The sequence below is a fragment of the Leopardus geoffroyi genome, chromosome E3 (genome assembly GCF_018350155.1).
Source record: "Leopardus geoffroyi isolate Oge1 chromosome E3, O.geoffroyi_Oge1_pat1.0, whole genome shotgun sequence".
Taxonomy (NCBI): Eukaryota; Metazoa; Chordata; class Mammalia; order Carnivora; family Felidae; genus Leopardus; species Leopardus geoffroyi.
Window position 1 is genome coordinate 18,670,966 of NC_059340.1, and position 25,924 is coordinate 18,696,889.

The 25,924-nt window shown below is 47.7% G+C and overlaps 2 protein-coding genes and 1 long non-coding RNA gene across 5 annotated transcripts in view; 1 reads left to right on the forward strand and 2 right to left on the reverse strand.

Moving 5' to 3' along the window:
- The window catches only part of CE3H16orf54 (chromosome E3 C16orf54 homolog), a 55,912-nt gene extending 44,400 nt beyond the window's left edge, over positions 1 to 11,512 (reverse strand). The window contains exon 1 of one of the 2 annotated variants that reach the window (XM_045461282.1): positions 11,313 to 11,512. The gene's annotated coding sequence lies outside the window, so the exon portion shown is untranslated. The remainder of the gene's footprint in view (positions 1 to 11,312) is intronic. The other variant, XM_045461286.1, reaches the window with a different exon arrangement.
- A 147-nt stretch (positions 11,513 to 11,659) lies between these two features.
- Positions 11,660 to 25,778, forward strand: KIF22 (kinesin family member 22). Of its 2 annotated transcripts, none has more exons than XM_045461272.1 (14): positions 11,660 to 11,719; positions 17,763 to 17,958; positions 19,499 to 19,626; positions 19,717 to 19,871; positions 20,111 to 20,320; positions 20,401 to 20,631; positions 20,964 to 21,117; positions 21,249 to 21,384; positions 23,160 to 23,328; positions 23,849 to 24,017; positions 24,388 to 24,455; positions 25,169 to 25,381; positions 25,501 to 25,560; positions 25,645 to 25,778. In XM_045461272.1, exons 1-14 carry the CDS (start codon positions 11,662 to 11,664, stop codon positions 25,690 to 25,692), a joined length of 1,995 nt encoding a protein of 664 aa, XP_045317228.1. In that variant the 5' UTR covers positions 11,660 to 11,661; the 3' UTR covers positions 25,693 to 25,778. The 2 variants fall into 2 exon arrangements, with proteins under 2 accessions (XP_045317228.1, XP_045317227.1); XM_045461271.1 differs by lacking the exon at positions 11,660 to 11,719 and adding an exon at positions 16,403 to 17,417.
- On the reverse strand, positions 24,169 to 25,266 carry LOC123589335. The gene is made up of 3 exons (XR_006708262.1): positions 25,152 to 25,266; positions 24,812 to 24,876; positions 24,169 to 24,428 (listed from the first exon to the last, which is right to left on the reverse strand). It is a non-coding gene; the product is annotated as an uncharacterized LOC123589335 (long non-coding RNA).
- Positions 25,779 to 25,924: the final 146 nt, after the last annotated feature.

Here is a 25,924-nt window from a genome sequence, read left to right on the forward strand (position 1 = left end):
AAGAATTCCATGGGATGGGGTATCATGTCAGAGTAATTTGTTTTGAGATATAAAGTACATAAAATTCACCCATTTATTTAGTTATTTAAGTTTATTTGAGAGAGAGCATGAGCGGCAGAGGGATAGAGAGAGGGAGGGAAAGAGAGAGAGAGAGAGAGAGAGAGAGAGAGAGAGAATCCCAAGCAGCCTCCACACTCAGTGCGGAGCCCAAAGCGGGGCTCGATCTCACAAACTGTGAGATCATAACCTCAGCTGAAATCCAGAGTCAGCCACTTAACTGACTGAGCCATCCGGGTGCCCCAATATTTGACCTTTTAAAGCGTGCCATTTCCGTCGTTTTTAGTATTCACGGATTGTGCAACCATCACCGCTAATGCCACAATTTCGTCATCAGCTCAGAAAGAAATCCCATCCCCATTAAGCAGTCGCTCCCCATTCCTCTCCCCCAGCCCCTCGTAACCACCCATCTACTTTCTGTCTCTATGGATTTCCCTGTTCCGGGCATTTCATGTAGATGGAATTGTACAGCAGTGTGGTCTTTTGTGTCTGGCTTCTCCCATTTAGCGTATTTTCAAGGTTCATCCACGTGGTAGCACGTGTCAGGACTTCGTTCCCTTGTGCGGCTGAATCTGACACATCAGATACCTGGTCAACTTCAGGATCAGCTTTGCACCAGCGGGTCTCACCCTGGGCCAGTGAAGTCGCTGGCACCTGACAGGCAGCTGCCGCAGAAGAGGACGATGTCATGGGATTCCCGGCTTTCGTGTAGTTGGCGTATTAGGCTTTTGTAAAAGATTTTATTTAAAGAAAATTTACCTTTCCTTATAAAGTTCTAAAATTGTTAAATTGAGCTAATCATACGTTTATCAAATGCTCTCTGCTAGGTGCTTGGGAATACAAAGACCACTGAAGATTTCTTTTCCTCTAGTCAAAGGGAAGACTTGGTGAAGGAAGGGGTGTGTGTGTGTGTGTGTGTGAGCGTACGCATGTGCGTGTGTGATAGGGGCACAGTACTGGGCTATGCAGTATCAGCCTATGCAGAAATATGAACACATTAAAATGACAATTGCACAGTTAAAATGCAAAGTTCTACTAGGTAAAGATGAAGCCTCATGGAAAGGCAGGGACCATGCATGTCATGCTAAACTGTTAAAACTTTATTTTATGGGCTACAAGAAGCCAATGAACCAAGATTTCGCCCAGGGGGTTGGTAAGATTTATACGAAAATCATCTTTCCTTGTATAAGTGGGGAAAATGGATTGAAGGTGAAGCAGGATGAGATAATAGTTAAGAGACTAGGTCTAGATCAGAAATGATGGATGTCTGAACAAAGGCAGTGATGTGAGGGAAAAAAGAGAGGGAGGAATTTGAGAGATTCGAGGGGGAGGGGAGACTTAGAAGAACTTGATAAAAGAACCCATGAAGGTGAGTCAAAGAGGAGAGTCTAGAAGAACTATCATGTCTAGTATGGGCAACTGGGAAGAGAGAGATCCTCTCTAAGATGAGGACTACAGGAGAAATTAGCTTTTGGACCTGTTGCATTTTTAAATAATACTTATTTATTTTGAGAGGGAGGAAGAGAGAGAAAGAGAGCAAGAGAGCGCAGTAGCAGGGAAGCGAGAGAGAGAGAATCCCAAGCAGGGTCCGTGCCACTAGTGCAGAGCTTTATGCAAGGCTCGATCTCACAAACCTGAGATCATGACCCGAGCCGAAATCAAGAGTCAGACGCTTAACTGACTGAGCCAGACAGCTGCCCCAAGGACCTGTCGCATTTTGACATACCTGTGGCACATCCTGATGGAGACCCAACATTACACAGAGGACTATTTAGCAATAAAGGCTTGGATACAGCTTTCAGGTAAGCCTTAGATTCAGGAGTCACAAGCACAGAGACAATGGACTTCCAGTGATGGATATGTGGAAGAAGTCACGTGGGAAAACTGTGGGCATATAAAATGAGAAGAAGGCTGGCGTCAGAGGACTGGAGAATACCAAAGAGGAATTGGTTAGAGAAAAGAGACGGGAGGGGCCGGGGAGGGACCGCACTCAGGGGCAAGAGAGAAATTTCATGGAGCTGTTACTGCCATCTAAGCAAGAAAAAGACGGACTTGAGATTCTTTGGCTTTGGCAATCAGAAGGTCACGAATAATCCCGAAAGAGCTTCGGGGGATTGGGGGAAGCTGAAACCAGGCTGCAGTTGGCTAAGGAATGAATGGGAAATGAGGAAATACAGGCAGCAAGACTTGAATATTCCAAGATGTCTGGCTCCAGAAAGCCAGAAAATAGGCTAGTCACAGTTATGGGGGATGTAAGGAAAGAGAGATTGGGTTTTTTTCCTAGACATGGGAGACGTGAGCATGTTTATATGACGAAGAAGGAGTCAGAGGGAGGAAGAGGCTGAGGATTCAGGAAAGAGGAGGGAACTGATGGAACAAGGTCTCGCAGGAGATTGGGGGGTTGTTTTACGTAGCTGTTGGGGCAGGAAACCTTAAGAAAGAAGAAAATGAAGATGAGTGAAGGTACAGGTTAGTTTGTAGAGGGAGTGGGTATGGAGCAAACCTTGAGGGAATTAATACCCAACCTTGACTTGTTCGGTTGCATAAGTAAACCTGCCTGTAGTATGAGTCACATTCTTCCAGAGGAAAACCAGCAGGAGACATACGTACATATATACATAAAGAGGTTTTTTTTTTTTTTATGTTTTTATTTATTTAAATGCTTTATTTTTGTGAGAGAGAGAGAAAGACAGAGCACAAGAGGAGGAGGGGCAGAGAGAGAGAGAGAGAGAGAGAGAGAGAGAAAGACAGAATCCGAAGCAGGCTCCAGCTGTCAGCACAGAGCCCACTCAGGGCTTGAACTTGTGAACCGCAACATCATGACCTGAGCTGAAGTCGGACGCTTAACCAACTGAGCCACCCAGGTGCCCCTTTAAGATTTTATTTTTATTTATTTATTTACATTTTTAACACTTAATTATTTTGAAAGGGGTGGGGCAGAAAGAGGGAGACAGAATCCATATCAGGCTGCAGGCTCTGAGCTGTCAGCACAGAGCGGGACTTGGGGCTTGAACTCATGAAGATCATGATCTGAGCAGAAGTTGTACACTTAACGACTGAGCCACCCAGGTGCCCTTAAGATTTTATTTTTAAGTCATCTCTACCCCCAGTGTGGAGCTTGAACTCACCACCCCAAGATCAAGAGTCGCCTGCTCTAGTGACTGAACCAGCCAGGTGCCCCTATACATGAAGAGATTTACTGCAAGGGATCGGCTCCTCAACCGTGGAGGCGGGTGAGGCCAGTGTGACGTCTGTAAGGCAGGCCGACAGTCTGGAAACTCCTGGGCAGGAGTGGGTGCTGCAGTCCAGAGGCGGAATTTACTCTTCCTAAGGGAAACCCCAGTTTTGCCTTTTCTTCCTTGTAAATTAATTTATCATCAAAATTTACACTCGTAGTAACTTAATTTTCTTTAGAAATTCTTTTTCCAGTTTTATTGAAGTATAAATGACAAATACAATTGTAATGTTTAAGGTGTACGACGTGATGATTTGATACCTTGTGAAAGAACTCCCACAATCAAGTTCATTAACACATCCATCACCTCAGAGTTAGCTTAAAAAAATTTTTTTATGGAAGAATAATTGACATACAATATTGTATTAGTTTCAGGTATACAACACAGTGATTCAATATTTATATACATTATGAAATGATCACCATCTGTCACCATATAAAGTTGTTACAATATTATTAACGATATTCCCTATACTGTATATTATATCCCTATATCTTATTTACTTTATCAATTGTTACTCTTTTATATTACTTTTTTTTTTTTTTTTTTTTTTAAATTTTTTTTTCAACGTTTATTTATTTTGGGGACAGAGAGAGACAGAGCATGAGCGGGGGAGCGGCAGAGAGAGAGGGAGACACAGAATCCGAAACAGGCTCCAGGCTCTGAGCCATCAGCCCAGAGCCTGACATGGGGCTCGAACTCACGGACCGCGAGATCGTGACCTGGCTGAAGTCGGACGCTTAACCGACTGCGCCACCCAGGCGCCCCTACTCTTTTATATTACTTATTTTAATTTTTTTAGAGAGAGAGAGAAAGCACACGTGAGCTAGGGAAAGGGGCAGGAGAGAGAGTGAAGCTTAAGCAGACTCCATGCTCGGTGCAGACCCTGAACGCAGGGCTCGATCCCATGACCCTGGGATCATGACCTGAGTCGAAATCAAGAGTCAGATGCTCAACTGACTGAGCCACCCAGGCGTCCAAATAGTAACCCTTACTTAAAAAAAATTTGGGGGGGGGGGGGGACGCCTGGGTGGCTCAGTCAGTTAAGCATCTGATTCTTGATCTCAGATCAGGTCTTGATCTCAGGGTTGTGACTTCAAGCCTCACATTTGGGCTCCATGCTGGATGTGAAGCCTACTTAAAATAATAACAAAAAATTAAAAAATAAAAAAACTGGGGGGGGGGCACGTGGGTGGCTCAGTTGGTGGGGTATCTACTCTTGATCTTGGCTCAGGTCAAGATCTCACAGTTCATGGGATCAAGCCCCACATCGGGCTCTACACTGACAGTGCGGAGCCTGCTTATGATTCTCTCTCTCTCCATCTCTCTCTTTGCCCCTCTCCTGCTTGCATGCTCTCTCTCTCTCTCTCTCAAAATAAATAAACATTTTTTAAAAATTAAAAAAAAAATTTGTGAGAATGCTTAAGATCTACTCTCTTAGCAAACTGCAATCATACAGTACAGTATTATCAACTATAGTTACCATGCTACACAGTGGAATGTCTGTACCCTTTTACCAACTTTCCCCATTTCCTATACTTCCCAATTCCTGGTGACTACCATTCTACTCGGTTTCTACCTGTTCAACTTTTTTTTTTTTAAGAAATACATTTTTTTTTTTTTTAAGTAATCTTTATCCTGAAGGTTGGGCTCAGATGCACGACCCTGAGATCAAGAGTCACATGCTCTACAGACTGAGTCAGCCAGGAGCCCCTGTGTTCAACTTTTTGATTTTAGATTCCACGCATAAGTGACACCATGTAGTATCAGTTTTGCTTTTAAGCCTTTGAAGTGCCTAGATGATGCCCACCCAGCTTACCCAGGATCATCACTTAAAGTCAAATGATTGTAGATGGTAACCACACCTACTAAGCCTCTTCACAGCAACACCTAGACTGCTTTTGACTTAACAGTCTACTACAACCTAGCCAAACTGACACAAACTACCTGTTGCACCTGAGAAAACCTAGGAGGGCTGGGGTGGGGAATCAGGACAATGGCAGGTAATGAAGGAGTTTGCTGACCAAAGTCAGATAAAAAGATTACTGAGGAATGCTGGGAACTTAGCTAATAGCTATTAGAGGTCACAGTGGGGTTGACAGAGTATTGCACAGGGACTTGGGAAACCTAAGTCCTACCTCCCCTCGGCTACATGGCCTCAGTCAAATCTCTTAACCTCTCTGGGTTTCAATTACCCATTTGTAAAAGGAGCTTCTCTGGGTCACACGTTCTGTATGACCTATCCAGCTCACACATGCTAGAAATCTAACAATTTACTGTTACATGAAAATAACTGGCCTCACTGTGTGGTGGTTGAATGTTAAATAGGGATAACTGAGATATGTGTAGGAAGGAGGTCCCAGGCACATAGCCTGAGGTGGCCTGGAATGGGGGCAAGTCTGAGGCCTTTCCAAGTAGGGAATACTCTGGAACATGCCTGGAATGAAGGGCCCAACGGCCCACAAACTACAAAGAGAACCCACAGCTCCTCTGATGGCAACTGGAGATGAAAGGCAATCTCTCAAAAAGAAGAGCCCACCCCCGGCTAGGGGCGCCTGGCTGGCTCTGTTGGTACAGCACTGGATTCCTGAACTTGGGGTTGTAAATTTCAGCCCCAAGTTAGGTATAAAGGTCAGGAAGAAGAAAAAAAAAAAAAAAGACCCTTCCCACCCTACCCTGACCCTCCCTACAGGAGGTCACCAAATTAACTGGGTGATATGACTGCTTCCCGGTTTGGACCATCATGGACCCCCCAGTGGCTGGTACTGAGTCCTCAAGCTCCCACTGCAGAGCGGAGCAATGAAAGAGCCATTTTAAGGAAACGCAGGGCCAGGCCTCTTGAGCAGTCCCAAGAATAGAGAAGCCCCAATATGCACAAGCTGATGCAGTCACCCAGGAGACAGCTAAGGTCAAATCCCTAAACAATCACCACCCACAAAACAACCCAACTATCCAAGAAAGAGAAGACTCCCCTTGGACTACAGTTCGTGGGTTTCAAGAAAGTTTTGAGCCCAATAAATTCAAGTCCAGCCAATGACACGATGTGATCCTTGGCGCTGTCACGTGTAACGTGATGGGGAAGGAGAGCAAATATAGATCGATTACTAACACAGCACATATGAGAGAACGTTTAAGGATCACTTCTGGTAGGAAGTCTATATTAGCAGTCATACATGTTTTGGGGTGTGGTTATTTCAAGCAAAATAGTACAGAGAGACGAAAAACAGAAGAGGGACTTACATTTATTTTGCATCCATTGTGACTTCAGGCACTCTGCAAAAAGTACTTCATTTATTTATGACAACAATCCTATCGGAAGGTAGTAAGCATGGTCTCATTTTTCAGATGAAGTCACCAAGACAGAAATCAGTTACGGCTGTAGGTGGCTTAAGAGTTACAACAGCAGATGTCAAAGGCCTATGGTGTCTCCTTCCCCTCCAGCCTTAACCCCCTGCTTATTCCCCAGTAGGTGATAACCAAGCAAACCCAAACAAAAGCATGTTTGGTTTTTTCTCTGCTTCGGTTTGCCATTAAAGGAAACTCACCCAGAAACCCTCCAAATCTTGGTGGAGCAAATGAAAGTGAGATTTCTTAGAGCTCGTACAAAGTAGAGCTCTGGAAAATTACATGGCTTCATTCAGTCATATTACAAATATTCATTAGGTGCCTACGTGTCAAGCACTCTGCTAAATGCTGTTACTTGTCCAAAGTCACGAACATAGCATAGAGCAGAGTTAGGATCGAACCCAGGTCTTTCTGACATTGAAATGTGGGCATTTTCCACATGTCTGATTTTCAAACGTCTTAGAAACAAAGTCTTGGACAAGATTTTCCAGTCTGAAGATCCTACAGTTAGAAAACCACACCATGATGGGGCGTCTGGGTGGTTCAGTTGGTTGAGCTTCCGACTTCGGCTCAGGTCATGATCTCACGGATCGTGAGTTCGGGCCCCGAGTGGGGCTCTGCAGTGACAGCTTAGAGCCTGGAGCCTGCTTCAGATTCTGTTTCTCCCTCTCTCTCTGCTCCTCCCCATCTTGTGCTCTGTCTCTGTCTCTCTCAAAAATAAATTAACATAAAAAAAAGAAAGAAAACCATGCCATGCTTCTGCACATGAGTTCTGACAAATATATATGCCTGTGGAACCCAAACTCCTCCATCAAGATACCATCATCAAGAAGTCACCATCACCGCCCAAAATATTCCTTCTGGGCCTTTCCCAGTCACTTCTTGCCCTCAACTCCCAAAAGGCAACCACTCTTCTGACTTTTTCACCACAGCCTAGTTTAGCCTGTTCTGCATTCAAACTGTTGTTATATATTAGGCAGCATGGAGCACTTGGAAAACCTCACTGTACGCCCCTGAGAGAATGAGTGAAAAGGCAAATAACATCTTTGGTATCATGAAAATTGCTTTAACTCTGTAGAGGCCAGGGGTCCCCAGACTACATTTTGAGAATCCTTGCTCTAGGGATTACAAGATCTTATTTATTTATTTATTTATTTATTTATTTAGCACGCGTGTGCTCTAGGGAGAGGGGCAGAGGGACAGACAGAACCTTAAGCAGGCTCCATGCTCAGCGCCTAGCCTGAAGCAGGGCTCGCTCCCACGAACCTGGGATCATGAGCTGGGCTGAACTCAAGAGTCTGAGCAGCCAGGCGCCCCATGCTGTAAATGTGAATGTGCCACTCCGTTTTGTCTTCTCGAGGCGTCCTCTGCAGTGAGCAGGTCACGCTTGCCCATGCACAGCAGCCCTTCAGAGCCCACCTCCGTGCCTTCAGTAAAGGACCTGCGGTTCCTTTAAGGAACCTCCCCCCACCCCCCCAACCCCCATAGCTCTTATACAGAGTCTATGATGTGAAGGAAAAGGATGTCCACCTGGCAGACTGGCAAGGCTTCCTGGCCACCCGTGTGCTCTGTTATCTCTCCCAGGAGTCCTTCCCCACCTGGCCCCCCAGATCTGGTCTTTTCCAGCGCCAATTCCCTTCTTCATCACTGCTGCTGTGTCTCTCACCCCAGATGATCCTCATTTATATCTTCCCAGGCTTAAAGGACAGAACCGTCTTCCTCGCTAACTAGTCTCCTTCCTGTTGCTATGGCGTAAACTCATGACTTTCCTCTGTTCTGCTTTGCTTCCCAAGGGTCTCATCTGGAAATTAAAAAAAAAAAAAAAAAATCCACTGCTTCTTTCTCTTCACCTGTCAGGTATTTCAGAACCCAATTTCCACCAGGCAAATGCACATCCTTAAAACCCTAGGAGGCAAATTCAACCATTAATCCCTTTTACCACCTCAGGAAATGGAAGCACAGAGAGGCTAAACCCCTACCCTGGGTGGTCTGATACAAAGCCCTGTACTTAAGCTATTTATTCAACCTAGGAAGTCCTGACTCCCTGACCGATGCTCTTTCCACTACTTCCGGCAGGTATCTTACCAAATTTCTGGGGACTGGCAACAAATGTGAAAACCTGAAGAGCCTTTTCTGAAGTGTGGGGGGAGACCAAACTGCCAATGGTGTAAGTCCATAGTTTCCCAAGGGTAGTCTAGGAGATTCTGAAAGTGTCTCGGCCGAGGTGGGGGGGATGGGGGGGGGGAGGGAGTGTCCACAAGGCCAAAACCATTTTCATAATAAAACTAAGATGCCATTTGACTTTTCTCCTTGCATCCTTACAGTTCTCAAGAAGCTATATGATGTACTGATATCACAACATACGGAATGCAGAAGCAGGTATGAGAATACAGCTATTTTCTCTTAAGCCAGACATATTTGTAAACAACAACAATAAAAAAAAAAAAAACGTAAAACAATGCCACTCTTCTCACTATTGTTTTGCTTTGGAAAAAATTTCCAAATTTATTTTTGGGGCGCACTTGGGTGGCTCAGTTGGTTAAGCATCCGACTCTCGGTTTCGGCTCAGGTCATGATCTCATAGTTCATGAGTTCAAGCCCTGTGAGCAGAGCCTGCTTAGGACTCTCTCTCTGCTCCTCCCCCCTCACTCATTCTCAAAATAAATAAACTTTAAATGGTAAATCTTATGGACATTTAAAAACTAGTTATCTTTAAAAGTAAAATGTTATTTATATTCTGTGTAATAGGTTTGTTATTGTAATTTTGGGGGAAGATTTTTAAATGGAGGTACAATTCACTTATCATTTTTAAGTGTATACTTCAGTGGTTTTTAGTATATTCACCATGCTGTACAACTATCACACTAATTCTAGAACATTTCTATCACCCAGAAAGAAACTCTATACCTAACTAATAGCAATAATCCTAATTCACCAACACTTCACCAACTTCTGATCTACTCTGTCTCTATGGATTTGTTACTGCAATTTTTAAGTGCATTAATAAACATTTAAAATTTGTTTTCTTTTTTGTAAAGTTTATTTTGAGAGAGAGAGCAAGAGGGGTAAGGGCAGAGAGAGAGAGAGAGAGAGAGAGAGGTGGGAGGGGAGTGAGAGAATCCCAAGCAGGCTCCACACTGTTAGCACCCATTCCGGGCTCAAACTCACTAACCCTGAGGTCGTGAGGTGAGCTGAAACCAAGAGTTGCGAGTTTAACCACCAGAGCGGAGCCACCCAGGCACCCGTTTTAATTTCTAATACAATAAGTATGAAGACACAACCCATATAAACAAAAGATCTCTTGGGCCTCAATTTTTTAAAACATTTTTAAATTATTTTTAAATTATTTTTACATTTATTCATGTTTGAAAGACAGACAGAGACAGAGCACAAGCAGGGGTGGGGCGGAGAAGAGAGGGAAACACAAAATCTGAAGCAGGCTCCAGGCTCTGAGCTGTCACTACAGAGCCCGATGTGGGGCTGGAATTCAGGAACCGTGAGATCGTGACCTGAGCGGAAGTCAGACGCTCAACCGACTGAGCCACCCAGGCATCCCTTAAATTAACTTTTAAGTAATCGCTACACCCACGCTGGGGCTGTTATTTACAACTCCAAGATCAAGAGTCGCAGGCTCTACCTACCTATGTGTCCTCATAGGTGTCCCTGAGGCCTCATTTTTTTTTTTTTTTTTTTTAGAAGTATCTTTTATTTATTATTTTTTTTTTATTTTTTTTTTCAACGTTTATTTATTTTTGGGACAGAGAGAGACAGAGCATGAACGGGGGAGGGGCAGAGAGAGAGGGAGACACAGAATCAGAAACAGGCTCCAGGCTCTGAGCCATCAGCCCAGAGCCCGACGCGGGGCTCGAACTCACGGACCGCGAGATCGTGACCTGGCTGAAGTCGGACGCTTAACCGACTGCGCCACCCAGGCGCCCCAAGAGGCCTCATTTTTTTAACAATGTAAAGGATTCCAATGCCAAAAATTTTGAGAACCGCTGGTCTAACACTTGTTTTAATAGTCTAGACATGTCTAACCCAGGGCTCTATCAGGAGCTCAGAGATGGGACATTCATCCCTGGTTAAGCTTCCAGAAGGGACAGGGACTTCACAGATGGCTGAACCCCTAGGACACTGGGACCGTGGATGAAGCTGACTAAGTAACAGACTGAACATGCCTTTAAGGCTCACTCCGATATATTGAGTTACAAAGCAAGGAACATCCGAGACCAGCCCCCCTCCGCTCAGATTTGACGTAAGAGGAGACATGTCACCTGGTATCTGCATGGTGATGTGGGCTTAGCAAGAGGGGGAGTATAACGCGACTGTCTACAAACCAGACAGCGCAGGTCAGACCTACAGAAGTGACCAGACGGAAAAGTACCGTGGACTGGCACTGAGTTCCAGTCCGAGAACCCACAAACCCACGAACCCACGGAGCGCGAAACAAGCTGAAGCAAGAAACTGCTGAAAGTGAAACTCGCTTTGAATAACCCGTTTCCACGCACATCTCCCTTTTTCATATAATCACCTCTTCTGCCACTAAAACAGCTAAAATTGTATTCAATTCAGGGAAATCTGGGAGTAAATCGATTAAGTGCCTTCGATCACTGCATGATTAGTACCAAAATTCGTGGTTGAGGGGGAAACACGAGGCGAAAAGTCTGGACTTACGCAAATCTACGACTCGAAATCCGAAAGCCAGAAGGTACAGAGAGTCCAGTGCCCAGCGGCGCTCAGCAGCTCCTCCAACCGCCACCGCCGCCCAAGCCTCGGGCGCCAGAGTTCAAGCCACGACGCGCGCCGGGGCGTCCACGGCTGGGTGGCCATCCTGCGCGCATGCGTCCTCCGCCAGGGGAAACTTTTTCTTGCAGGACCCTGAGGCGAGCCCTAGAGGGCGGGATGGTTGCGAACGGCCGGCAGGGGCTTCCGGTAGCGAGTAGCCGTGATTGGTGGAGGCCAGGACGGGGGGCGGGGCACCGGGAAATTCGAATGGGAGAGGCGGGCCAACGGAGGGAGAGGAATGGACGCGGTGGGTACCGCGCAGCTGAGGCGACGCGAGATGGCGGCGGCGATCTCAGGTACGCGAGCCCGGCCTGGGCAGGACGCCGAAGTCTGGAACCTGGTGGAGTAATGTGCCGGAGCCTGGTCCGGGTTCTGCGGGTTGTCGGGGAGAGGCCGAAATGGCGCGGGGGCGGGGAGGGGAGGGGAAGGTGGGAGTCTCGAGCTGGTCAGCGCACCTCGCTCTTCCCTTCTCACTTGTTTCCAGCCCTCCGTGCGGGTCAATTGACCGTGTTAAAACACCCAGTTCCGATATAGAGCTTTGTTTGAGCCTAGCGCACTTTTCCTCTGTGAGCTTCCAGTTTCTTTGTAGAATGGGGACAGTTACCCCATCTCGGGAGATTATGTGAGTAAGCGAGCGAAGAGTGGCTGACATTGACCGTAGGGACCAGACGAAAGGAGCTGGATGCGCATTTTGCGAGGGGAGGGTTCTGTGTATGACGTGCTGTTTGGGTGAGCGGCGATCCCTGGGAGACGCTGGAGGGCAGGCCGAGGCACAGCAGCTGGGTGTGAGTTGACAGTATAAGATATGCCCAGATCACAAATAGGGGGAATAAGGGACTGTTTCCTTTCGCTCTAGCCGTGGAAGTCAGTGCTATTTTAGGGTTGGAAAGGCTGTTGGGACATTACGAATCTTGTATGTTGTGAGTGTTTGTTTACAGATGTCTCTGCTCTCTTCCTGTCCACTGAATTCTGGTCATTGATTATGGTAGATGCCATAGTAATTGATTTGAGTTCCCTGCTGTTGGTCAGGCCCCATGGAGAAACAAAGCTGTCTAGCAGAATGTCAAACACATGTTGAGCCCTTGCTAGGTGCCAGGCACAGTTGTAAGCACTTTGCGGTGATGAATCGTTTAATTGCTACACAATGCGATAAGGTGGTTGGTTGTTATTGTCCCTGTTTTACAGATGAGGAAACTGAGGCATAGATGGGTTAAATAGCTTGCTCAAAGTTAACACAACTAGTGAATATTGAGGTCTGAATTCTCACTCAGGCAGTCCTACTCTAGGGCCTCTGCTCTTAACCATTATGCCCAAGCACATGATACTCCTGCTTTCGGAGCACGGCCTCCCTCCCCTCACTTTTCCGACACCCACTGTGCCTGGTACATAGTAGATATGGTTAAAATGCTTGAATGAATATTGACCCTTCTTCCAGACAAGTTTATAATCTGTTTCAGTGGATAATCGTATAAATATATGCTGTCATGAAAAGCAATGAGAGATATGTATAAACTGCGATAGAGAGTGTAAAATCTGAAGTAAGTAAACCCTTGGATATTCTGGGAGGACCTAATTAACAGAAGTGATATTTGAAGTGGGTTTCAAGGGTCGGATAGGAGTTTATCAGGCCTCAGCTGGATGAAAAGACCACCGAGTGATTTATTTATGATGTATAAAGAGGCCAGTGATGCTGTCTTTGGCTCAATTTCCTCATCCATAAAAGAGGAGTTAAACCAAATGAAGTTGGGGAATTGTGAGAGGGAGGAAATTAGAAGAAGTAAGTGTTAGCCTTGCCCAACCCTTAAAGTTGCTTTTATGATGAAAGGGATAGACTCTTGTACTATAAGCACTTGCATACATGTGCCTCTCCTTTCCTTCTCCCTTGGGCTGTGAGCTTTGGGACAGGAATGGCAGGGAGCCATTTTTATGAAGAAAACAAGAAACAAGACAATGCTTTATGTTCATTCACCAAAACTTAATTTGTTCAGCAAATATTCCTTGAGAACTACTCTGTGCCAGGCACTGGGGATATAAAGGTGACCAGAGTAAGACTTGTTGTCACCGAGTTCACAGTCAGATGGAGCACAGAGACACATCTACAGTTACAGTGGGATGTCATGAGTGCTTGGATGGAGGAGCCAGAGAGCCATGGACACAACTTCATGGGAGAGTAATTTTACAAAAGAGGGTTTTTTAGAGGAAGTAAGGTGTATTTACCTCAGTCACATGGCGAGTGGTGGTGAGAAGGAAGATACTTCGGGGAGAGAGGATAGCATGTGCAAGGGCCCAGAGGTGTGAGAGAACTGGGCACGTTGTAGGAACTGTAGGAAGGTCATTGTGGCTGAGAGCTTATAGTGCAAGGGAGGAAGTGGGAAGAGAGCGACTGGAGGGGAGTGAAACTAGAGGAAGGGAGACCAATGTGGGAGACTGTTGAGATGATGGTTGCCTTTGCGAAGACTGTGCAGTGGGGTAGAGAGAAGTGGACTCCTCTAAAAAGGCAGAATTGACAGATACTGAATAACTGATGTAGAAGGTGAGAAAGAAGCTGGAGTTAAGGAAGACTCCCGTCTTTGGGGTTGGTTCCGTTCATTTACACTAGAGAGCATGGGAGGAGGACCAGGTGGCAAGAGAGATGGGGAAGGGTTCAGTTTGGGATAGGTGGGGTTTGAAGTACCTTACGACTTCAAGAGGAGGTGTAAGAGGAGGTGGGGGGGGGGTGCAGAATGTTACTGGCATGTGTGTTTAGCATAGATGTGCTAAACACCCTGTAGTGCACAGGACAGCCTCACTACAAAGAATTATGTAGCCCAAAATATTAGGGCCAAAGTTGAGTGACCTCAGGCTAGAGAAAGGATAGAAGGAGCCTGGAAAAATATTTAAGATTGGCAGAAACTTAGAAGGAGTAAGCAGAGAGCTGTTCACCTTGGCCCTCTGGCATGGAAACTAGGGGAAAGTGTGTTTTTCAAAGGAAGGCAGGTCGAGGTGTCCGATCTTACTGGGAAGTCAAATAGATTGGGGACCAGGCATGTCCACTGGATTTAGCATTAGGGAGGTTATTCGTGACCCTGCTGAATGGTGAGGGCTGAAGTGAATTGCTACCTGGAGGAGTGGGTAACAAGAGTAAATAAGTAAAAGAGTGTAATAATAACAATAACTAATATTTACTGAGCCCCTGATGCCACCCACTGTGCCAAACATTGTATGTACATTCTTTTTTTGACTTCTCACAATCTTATGATACGGTTATTTTATAAAGAGAAACTGAGGCTTGCAACAGTGAAGAAGGCTTCCCAAGCTCACACAGCTACCGGGTGGGTGGAACTTGTCTCTGACTCCAAGGCCCATGGGGATACAAAGATGAGCTGAGAAGGTCTGGGGACTCATACAATGAACTTCAGAGTTAGACCTTCATTTGAAGCTCTGTCACTAGGTAGCTGTTGACCACAGGCAAGTTAGCCAACCTCTCTATACTGAGGTTTCCACATTTGGAAAATGAAAGATGAATATAAAATAAAACACCAAGGCTTTTACCAATGTACCAAATGCCATTCTGAGCACTTTGACATGAATTACCTCATTTATTCCCTTAGCAACCCAGCGAGTACATAGTTATTCCCATTTTACAATTGTGGAAACTGAGGCACAGGAATAGACCATTATGTACCCGTTTCCTTGTAAGTGGCAGAGCTGGGCTTTGAACCCAGGCCATCTTACCTTGAATAACGAACCTACTTATTGTGTGCTGGTTACTGTGTTGGTATTTTACATGTTACTTCTTTTAATTCTCATTAAGCCTCTCCGACGCCCACCCCACCCCATTGTATAAACAAAGAAAACCAGAGCACCTGGATGTCAAGTCACTTGCCCAGGGTCGCAAGCTAACAAGTGTTAGAGCTGGAATTGAAATTCAGCTCTGTCTGACCCAAGTACATCACCACAGACTTCCCCTTCCCCTTAAACTTCCTTAAATGTGTCTGTATCTGCCAACTTTCTCTGTTCTCCCCCAAACCCTGGGAAAGATAGGCAAGGAGAAGCCCCTGCACACATTTCTGACAAGTCAGTGAACCTCTCTGCACCTTAGTGTTCTCACCTGCATGGGTGCATCTGCAGGTTTCTCTTGACTTGTTACGGACTTTCAGGACTCCTGAGGATCGAGCGAAAACTAGATGCCCAAGTGCCTTGTAAACCATGGAATGAGAAGGGGTATTACTGGCTTCATTTGTCAGATAACGGAGCAGAAGCCCAGGTTTTGTAGGCCATCCGCTTACGGGCATGCCTTATGTGTAAGATTCTCAGCAAGGGTAGTCTGCCCACCTTTTCATCTTGCTGTTCCTGTGTTGGTCACACATACCAGCCTCTTGCCTTCTCTGAGGCCTATGGCCCCGACAACCAGCTGTTACCACTAGAAAAAGGGAGAGAGTCAGAGATGCCAAGAACTTTCCCAATAGGCAATATGGCATCCTCACTGAAAGCAGATTTTTGGAGGCAAAGGGATCCAGATTGGAATTCTGCTGTTAGCTGTGAGGTACTGTGTGGTATCCTCCACCATAAAGTAGAGAAATGCCCTCCTCATGAGATATTTTTTAGCTCATTCAGTCCTCATGAAAATAAGGAGGCTATTTGTTGTTGTTAAATTTTTATTTTTTTTAAGTAGTCTCTATACCCACTGTGGGGTGCGAACTCACCATCCCAGGATCAAGAGTCTCATGCTCTACTGACTGAGCTAGCCAGGCACCCCAAACAGGCTTTTTTTTTTTTTTTTTTTAAAGTAAGCTTCCCACCTAGTGCAAAGCCCAACATGGGGCTTGAGCTCATGACCCTAAGATCAGGGCCTGAGCTGAGATCAAGAGTCAGATGACGACGAGCCACCCAGGCGCCCCCCTCAAAACAGGCTTTTTAAAAAAGGTTTTATCTTGTCTTTTCTGATAAAAATATTTATAATCTCTCTTTTTTTTAATGACTTAAATTTAATTATTGGAAGCAAACTAAACAGAAAGCTTACAACAGAGGAGGATTGCATGTTAATGCCTTTTGCAGACTGAGCTGGGGCAGAAAGGGGCTGGGCTGCCTTTCAACCTCATCCCTTCCAAACAAAGGTGTCCATCCACAGTGTTACTTATGTTTTTAATGCAAACATTAGAGCATCACAGAACTGGGTAACAAAAGAAACCCACATAAGCTCCATCAAGAGAAAACCATCAGTTTTGTGTATGTAACACACATGTACAGGTAAGTGTGTGTTGTAAACCTCAGGTGAGACATAGAAGCACAGAAGAGTCAGGCAGTTCATTGACTGGTTTTGGGAGGGGCAAATGTCAGCTCTTTTAATCCTTACAAGATGCTGGTCTACAACACCTTGGCAATCCGAAGCATGTCCTACCAGCAGCATCCACACCATCTGGCAGTTTGTTACAAATGCAGAATCTCGGGCATCATTCCAGGGACGGAAGTGAAATCGGCATTTTAACAAGAGCTTCCAGGTTACTTGTGTAAACATGACAATCTACTCCCCACTGGACTTATTTGTGGAGCAAGGAAAGAACTGGGCCAAGTTGGGGACACCCACAGTACAGCCAGGGTGGAAAGAGCTTCCCCGAAATGAGCTGTGGCCCCTGGCCCTCCCATGGTGTCCCCACGACCTTAGCCTCCAGTCCATCTTCCCTGCCCCTCTGTCAAGGTTATGTGGGTCTCTAGTCTACTTAAGATGCTGGGGTTTTGTTTTGTTTTCAGGCTGTGCTTACTCTTTCGAGGAGCAAAAAGACAAAATGTAGGCTATGAAACAAGGTGCGACAGCCACAAGGCCCCAGGTGTAAAATACCGACGTGCTCAGAAGAGCTGCTGCACCTCCATAAGCCTCTTTGTTGGTAAAATGGCACTAAGAGGGGACACCATGGGACACCATGAAGATTAAAGTGTACCTGACATGTAGCCAGTGCTTACTGTTAATGTTTGCTAAGTACATGATATGGTTTGCAACCCCTGACCTGTATGTAGGTAATCTCTGTCCTCCAACCCCCACCGTACTCCTCCTGAGACCATGTATCTGATTCATCTTTGTCTTCCATCCTGCCCTTCTCTGCTCATCCTCACTAACAGAACACAGAGTCCTGCCTCACCAGTTCTCCAGGGGGCCATGCTTTCACACCATCATGCTTTTGCATATGCCATTCCTTCTGCCTGGAATGCTGGGCAAGCTGCTATTCATCCGTCAGAGCTCAGCTCTATCAAGTAGCTCTTCCTGTAAGACTCCTACCGTTACCTCTCTGCAAAGCCGGCTCCTGCAACTTCTGTGCTACCACTGTATATTTCATGCCTAAAAACTTCCCTTCTCTCCTCTAGGAGCTGGTCGCTGTCGGCTAAGCAAGGTGGGGGCTGGCCGGCGCCCACCTCCAGCTCGGGTAAGGGTGGCCGTGAGGCTGCGACCATTTGTGGATGGGACAGCTGCAGCAGGTGAGCCCCCTTGTGTGCGGGGCCTGGACAGCTGTTCACTAGAGATTGCCAACTGGAGGAACCACCAGGAGACTCTCAAATACCAGTAAGGTTCAGGCCACTCTTCCCTCCTGTCCATCTCCTCTCTCCTAGCTCACGTTATCACTTGCCCAGACAGTTTCTCAGACGTGCCTTTTTAGAATCTCCACCTTTCATAGCACAACTTTGCTCCCCACACCTTCGTTTGGGCTTTCAGAAATGTTCATAGGTGCCCACTTGTGACCAGTGTTCTGTAGGATACTTGGGGAAAGACTGGCAGCTGAACCAGATTTATATTACTATTCACAGTCTCATGGGGGAAATAGGCACAAAGTGGGGAAGGAGTGGCAAGGGTGACCAGGGGAGCCCCAGCTAGGATCAGGGAGGTGTGGGAAGGGTGGGAGGAACATAGACCAGCCAGCCAGCCAGCCCAGGCTGCAGCTGGGTGTGACAGAAGCCATCCGGATTTGGGGACAGAACTCACAAGGGCAGCTACCTTAAAACCCCACTGGAGGTGGAAAGTTGAGACTTTTCGGCCTGTCGTTCTAGGCTAGGGGGTAGCAAACTACAGCCTGCAGGTCAAATCTGACCAGGAGTCTTTTTTTGTAATAAAAGCTTTATTGGAACAGAACCACACGTGTTCATTTGCATACGATCCACGGCTGCTTTCTGACTATAATGACAGAGGTGAATAGCTGCAAAAGGAATCCTATGGCTCACCAAGCCTAAAATATTTATTAGCCGGCTCTTTACAGAAAAAGTTTGACCACCTCATGCTAGGCCCTTGGCAATTGGACTTGTTTCTTACCAGCCTCATTCCCCCCAACACAGGCTACACTCCACTTAAAATACTAATCTCTGCTGTGGCCTCAGCCACGGCTTCTCTACCGGAGTATAGAGAGTAGACTGCAGGTGAGTGGAGTGTCTCCTAGTCAGAAGCAGCATCCTCTGCGCCATCGTGGTGTACCAATACTGCTTCCTATATACACCGTGTTGGGGGAAAGATCAGGAAGCCCTGCTCTTTCACACCATGCCTTCTCTGTGCTATTTTTTTTTTAAGTTTTGTTAATGTTTATTTATTTTGACAGAGAAAACACGAGCGGGGAAGGGGCAGAGAGAGGAGAGAGAATCCCAAGCAGGCTCCCTCGCTGTCTGTGAGATCTCACGAACAGTGAAGATCATGACCTAAACCAAAATCAAGGGTTGGACACTTGACTGACTGAGCCACCCAGGCATCCCTGTGTGCTCTTTTTGATACGTGGAATATCCTTCTCCTCTCTGTCTCTGGCAAAATCCTCTTTGCTCAAGCAGACTCACTTATTCTTTCTAGTGTGTCCTCCTCTTCGTTTCCTGAATCACAACAAAGGATGGGTATCTTTCTATCCCACCAGACTACAGAACTCCCAAGATCAGGGCATCAGATTCATCTCTTTATTTCTAACACCAGTACAGAGACAGGAACAGGACAGGTGTTCAGTGGGTGCTTTCTAAGGTCTTTATGCAAGAAAAGGGATAGAGACTCTTTTAAATCCGTGGCTAGTATTACCCTGTAAGTCTGGGTGAGAATGGAACCCTCCACTAATTCCCTCCATTTTTCCTGCCTGCAGGTTTGATGCCTTCTATGGAGAGAGGAGCTCTCAGCAGGACGTCTATGCGGGATCAGTGCAGCCCATCCTGAGGCACTTGCTGGAAGGGCAGAATGCCAGTGTGCTTGCCTATGGGCCCACAGGGGCAGGTGAGGGAGCCAGATAGGGAATAGCCATGGGTCAGAAAGGGCTTCAGAGTGGGGAGGAAGATCTCACAGCGATCTCCACTCTTTCCCCAGGGAAGACGCACACAATGCTGGGCAGCCCAGAGCAACCTGGAGTGATTCCCCGGGCTCTCATGGACCTCCTACAGCTCACAAGGGAGGAGGGCGGCGAGGGCCGGCCATGGGCTCTCTCTGTCACTATGTCCTACTTAGAGATCTACCAGGAAAAGGTGAGCACCGCCCCCCCCCCCGCCCCCACTCTGGTTGGGGAGGGAAGAGACAAAAGTCAGAATAAGATCCAGTTCTTAAGCATGAAGCTCTGCTCTAGCAAGGAGGCAAGACCCGGAAAAACAGGTTGAGGTAGCAGATGGTACAACTCTGACGGCCCAGCAGAGAAAAGGAGACTGGTGCCCAGGAAGTAAGTGGCCTGTGTCTGCAGAACCCGCCCTACCTCTCACTGCTCCGATAGGTATTAGACCTCTTGGACCCTGCATCAGGAGACCTGGTGATCCGAGAAGATTGTCGAGGAAACATCCTGATTCCGGGCCTCACACAGAAGCCCATCACTAGCTTTGCTGATTTTGAGCGGCACTTTCTGCCAGCCAGTAGAAACCGGACTGTAGGAGCCACCCGGCTCAACCAGCGCTCCTCCCGCAGTCATGCTGTGCTCCTGGTTAAGGTGAGGCCCGCCGACAGGGTGAGGACCTGGGAAGCCCCTAGAACCTGAACTAAGTTGGGGGTCCTTGCTCTTAACTCCAGGTGGATCAGCGGGAACGTCTGGCCCCATTCCGCCAGCGGGAGGGTAAACTCTACCTGATTGACTTGGCTGGTTCAGAGGACAACCGGCGTACGGGTAACAAGGGTCTGCGGTTGAAGGAAAGTGGAGCTATCAACTCGTCCCTGTTTGTACTGGGCAAGGTGGTGGATGCGCTGAACCAGGGCCTCCCTCGTGTGCCTTACCGGGACAGCAAGCTCACTCGCCTGTTGCAGGTCAGGCCACCCACCTCAGGGCGAAAAGGGGCTGGAGAAGGAGGTTCTTAGGTGTGCTGGGAGGGTGGGGAACAGCAGTCAAGAAATGAAAACGTTGGGGGATGCCTGGGTGGCTCAGTTGGTTGAGCCTCCAGCTCTTGATCTCACAGTTCCTGGGATCGAGCCCTGCTGACAACAGCAGAGCCTGCTTGGGATTCTCTCTCTCCCTCTCTCTCTGCCCCTGCCCTGCTTGCACTCTCTCTCTCTCAAAATAAATAAACATTAAAAAAAAAAACAAAAAACGGAAATGTGGGGTTTCTGATCTGCCTATCCTGCCCATCCCCATCCCTCAGGATTCTCTGGGTGGCTCAGCCCACAGCATCCTCATTGCCAACATTGCCCCTGAGAGACGTTTCTACCTAGATACAGTCTCTGCGCTGAACTTTGCTGCCAGGTCCAAGGAGGTGATCAATCGTCCTTTTACCAACGAGAGTCTGCAGCTTCGTGGTGAGGACTGGGGTTGGCAAGAGTGGAAAAGCCAGATCTGGACAGCTGGGGAGTTTGCTGACTCTGCCAAGCATCAGCATAGAGGCTGACCACCCTCCCCCCACCCCCCCCCCGCCCCACATTTTTCCTAGTCTTGGCACCCATTAAACTGTCTCAGAAAGAACTGGTAGGCCCATCAGAGGCAAAGAGAGCCCGAGGCCCTGAGGAAGAGGAGATTGGGAGTCCTGAGCCCACAGCAGCTCCAGCCTCTGCCTCTCAGAAAGTCAGGTGAGCAGAGTGGGAGGGGCCTTGGGTATATTCCCTGTTCTGTTGTGTCTGGGTTGGGTGCAGGGCAGTAGTGGGTTTAGTCTGTGAACTTGTTCCCCATTGAATTCACCCCAAATCCTACTCTACTGAATTCACTGAAGTGCTAAGGTCAATCTATGTCCTTGGTGCTGCTGCCCCGGGCCTGAAGGGAGCCTCCTCCTTGAGTTCCTAGCCCCTCCCTTTCCATTTTCCAATCCCTTTAGGCAGTCAGCAAAACCTCACATTTGGGGGCAGCTCTTTCTGGTTCAAGAAGTAATCTAGATCAGGTCTTTCAGGTCTAGAGGATAAGTACAAAGCAAAGAGACAAGGAGGAGATGAAGAGCCATGTGTCCCTGAGACCTCTCAGTCTGTGCGTTAGAGTCCAGCATCTCCAGGACCCTACAAGGAGCCCATTGCTATCTAACTTTGCTTCTAACCTCAGTCCAGAGTCACCGAGTCCCTCCCTTCTGTGTGTATGGCGAGTCTCCCTAGTTCTGATGGCCCCGGCTCATGGCCCGGTATGCTTGACTCCTTAGGTCACTGCTGTTTAGTGGTCTTGCCTAGCTTTCTGTTTCTGGCCACCTGGCCCCCCCTAATAATTCTAGGGAGCCAGCCGCAGTTTTTACTTTGCCCAGTTTCTACCCAAGCCCAAGTACAGTCTCTCTAAACTGTAAGTCTAAAGACTAGTGAATAGGGGTGACCAGAGGAGGTCAAGGATTAGTACATCCTCTGCCCTGGGGAGGCTGCTGTAGTTGAGGATGGATGGCATATAGCAACAGGTGCTTGCTTGCTTAGAACTCCATGTCAGTTTTGTCTCTCTCAAGCTATTTGTCAGCAGAAATGTACACCCCTGCACATGTGAATAGGCAAAGCTCAGAGATGGGGCACATCAGACCTAGTCAGACCTTGACCTCGGGCTCTAAAGGAAAGAAGACTAGAACATCAGTATATGATGGAGGGTAGGTAGTACAGGATGCAGTAAGGAAAGAGGAGCTGCTTCTGTGAGAGCCAGGAAGGAAGAAATGACTTCTGGTATTCACCCGTATTTGCTGATCCTGCTCTTCCTAGGCACTTGGCACACAAAGAACAGGGCAGTCCCTGTCCTTGAGGAGCTAGTTCACAGTATAGGAAAGAAGATATACAATCAAGCTGGGTTTTACGGGAAAGGTGGTATCAGGTTGACTTTTGCATGATAATTGTGAGGGGAAAACTTCCAGGCAGAAGGAACAAATGTTAGGCATTATGCTCAGATTAAGTCAGGACTCAGCTCGAATATGCCTTTCCTACTGCCCATGGGAAGAAGGCTTGGCATTTGAGGTCTGCAGCGGCTTTCAAAGCCCTGCTGAGGATGACTTCCTTTGTGAATCTTTCCCCACATGCTCCTCCAATAAAGGCACACAGCCCTTGCTGTCACCTTATCACAGTCTCTTCTTCCCCGTTAGACTGTGAGTGCCTATAGGGCAGGGAGTGTCTTAGAGCCTGAACACCTACAACTCAAGTGTTCATTAAATACTTGTTCTCATCGGATCTCCTAGCATCCCTGAGAGGTTACCTGGGCAAGTAGTGATTGATCCTCACTCACTTAACGAAGACACTGCACCCAGAGAGTCTGAATGACTTGCTCAGGGTTGCCCGGCAACTTAATAGCAGAATCTGGAATCACAGAATACACCAATTTAAGGCATAATGAAGGGAATCCTGCTGTGGAGAGGGCGGTAAGAGGAGAGGTGGGTGTGGAGTAACCTTTGTCTGCTCAGCCCCCTACAGAAGCTGAGCAGCATGGACCCAGCTGTGCTGGAGCGCCTCCTCAGCTTGGACCGTCTCTTGGGCTCCCAGGGGAGCCAAGGAACCCATGGGCTGAACACCCCGAGGCGAGAGCGGATGGTGCTCATGAAGACCATGGAAGAGAAGGATTTGGAGATTGAGGTAAGTGTTGGGCAGGTGGGGCTGGCATTCCTATTGGCCTTGAGAAGCAATCTGAGGATCTTCAAATAGGGAAGGACACTGAAAGGCTGGACCAGCATCCGATTTCTACCTAACCGGGAATCCCTGTTCTTCAGCTTCTGCTTGAATGTCCTTAATGTGACTGGACTTTGAAAATAATTGATCAGCTGTGAGGAGGTGAGGGGGGTGGAAATCCAGGTAAAAGGAACAATAGAAGAGACTGTCATTTTGTAACACCAGCTCAAATTAAGTTAGGACTTTCGAACGGTCTTTCCCTTCAGTGTTTCACAAAGGGGCCCATTCCACCTCTGAGCATCCCTGATCATTAGAAAGCCCTTAATTACAGTGGGCTCCAGTTGTCTCCTGGTAGCTTCTCTCCTTGGTCCTTGCCCTGCCTGCTAGGGCATCAGAGCCCTGTACTCACTTTCCTAATCCACTGCCATCCAAGCTGCCTGAAAGTCGTTGGTTCTAGGTGACATGTCTCCTTGATCCTTTCCAATAGAGGCTGAAGATGAAGCAAAAAGAACTGGAAGCCAAGGTTTTGGCCCAGGAGGCTGTAGACCCAAAGGATAAAGAAAACGCCTCTCCTGCAGTGCTCCGACCGCTTGCACGCCGCACAGTCACAGTAGCTAAGCCCCTCAAAAAGGCTGTGGTGATGCCCCTGCAACTGAGTAAGTGTGGCGGTGGGGACCAGGAGGGCCAGATAACACATCTTGGACAGGGAAGAGGTGTTTGGAGCAGCTTTCATCATGTCATTTGTGTGCTCCCACTATGTTGCAACCCCAGGGAGGGGTGAGGACTGTCTGAAACAGAGCTTGAGTGTTCTGTTCTCAGGCATTTAGTATGTTAACTAACATACAGACTAACAACAGACTACTTTCCAATACAAGAAAGGTCACAGGGAAACAACAAAAGAAGAGGTTGATTTGGGATGGAGGGGACCGACCCAAGGAATCAGAAATGGGAGAACCAAGTGGCCACCAGGGAGGGTGAGAAGAAGTAGCCTCTGCCATGATTCTGGTTCACAATTCTTGCCTTCAGTTCAGGAGCAGGCGGCATCCCCAAATGCTGAGATCCATATCCTGAAGAAGAAAGGCCGGAAGAGAAAGGTGAGAGCAGCTGGAGGCTTCCGCTACACTTAGAGCGGAAAAGGGTGGGTAGTAAGCTCTAGTGAGAAGAGCACTGGCCATGGAGTCAAAACACGTACCAGCAATTTACAAGTTATTTATCCTCTGAATATGGAGACACCTCATAGGGCATTTAGGATGACATACAGTATGTACCTAGCGGAGAGGGTGTCCAACACCTGTTACTTCCCTTTCTTCTTGATGGCTCTCACCCTCAGTCAGTAGCTACTTGCTAGGTACATTGGGTAGCCTGAGTCCCACTCTCTACCAACTTAAGAGCCCACTTAGGAAAACATGACCTAAGCATTCAAGAAATGAAACAACACCGAAAAAATTACCTAAAAACTGAGATGATATGTTGGGGGCATGGGTATCATTTACCGCGTGCCTTCTGTGTTCCTCCCTAGGAGTGAAAGATGATTTTTGGAGATGAGGCAGATTTAAGAGCTTACTATGTGCTTTGTCCTCAGCAACAGTCCCCACTCTTTCACAAGTCAGATAAAATGAGAATCAGCCCAGAGAGTGACCGGGGAGGAGGGTTTTTGGACAAACATTTGAAGGAAAGAGAGGCTAGGAAGGGCGGGGAGGTAGCTGCTGTTAGGTTCCTATCCTTGGCAGAGGAGTCTAAAGCAGTTTGCTGCCACAGGCTGAATAGCAAACTCTGTTTCTGTCACTCACCTCCCCCTGCCTCATAGCTGGAGTCCCTGGATGCCTCAGAGCCAGAGGAGAAGGCTGAGGACTGCTGGGAGCTACAGATCAGCCCAGAGCTACTGGCCCATGGGCGCCAAAAAATACTAGATTTGCTGAACGAAGGCTCAGCCCGGGATCTGCGCAGCCTGCAACGCATTGGCCAGAAGAAGGCCCAGCTCATCGTGGGCTGGAGGGAGCTCCACGGCCCCTTCAGCCAGGTAACGGCCCCGCGAGGGTGGCCTGGAACGGGGGGGGGGGGGGGGGGGGGGGCGGCAGAGGAGAAGCGCGGCAACCCCCCCTCCTCCCCTGCCCCTTCCTATCGCTGCTGTCCTGCCAGGTGGAGGACCTGGAACGCGTGGAGGGCATATCCGGGAAACAGATGGAGTCATTCCTGAAGGTGAGCCCACGGCCTGGCCCCCTCCTCTCCCTGGCCTGTGCCCCGCCCCCAGCTCTAACGCTGCTCTCCCTTCCTGTGTTGCAGGCGAACATCTTGGGTCTCGCCGCGTGTCATCGCTGCGACACCTCCTGACTGCAGGCTCCTTTCCTCACTTGGCCATTTTTTTTTTAAATTCTCGTATAACCGCGTGTCGTGTAAATACAGTTTTTACTCTGGTGCTTCAGCCTGATTCTTGGGACTACGGGGGTGGGGCCAAGGGTATAATTGCCCTTGGGATGGGCCACAAGCTCCGCCGCGTAACCTCTTTCGGCGCCATCTTTGGGAAGAGCAAGCAGGAAAGAAGCGGGGCAGGATTGTAAATAAA

Bases quoted from the DNA above. Each gene is read 5' to 3' on its own strand.
- KIF22 (XM_045461271.1), top strand. From the start codon at position 17,324: ATGAAGATTAAAGTGTACCTGACATGTAGCCAGTGCTTACTGTTAATG. The intron at 20,632-20,963 runs GTCAGGCCACCC...CCCATCCCTCAG, and splicing joins AGCTCACTCGCCTGTTGCAG to GATTCTCTGGGTGGCTCAGC. The intron at 25,382-25,500 runs GTAACGGCCCCG...CTGTCCTGCCAG, and splicing joins TCCACGGCCCCTTCAGCCAG to GTGGAGGACCTGGAACGCGT.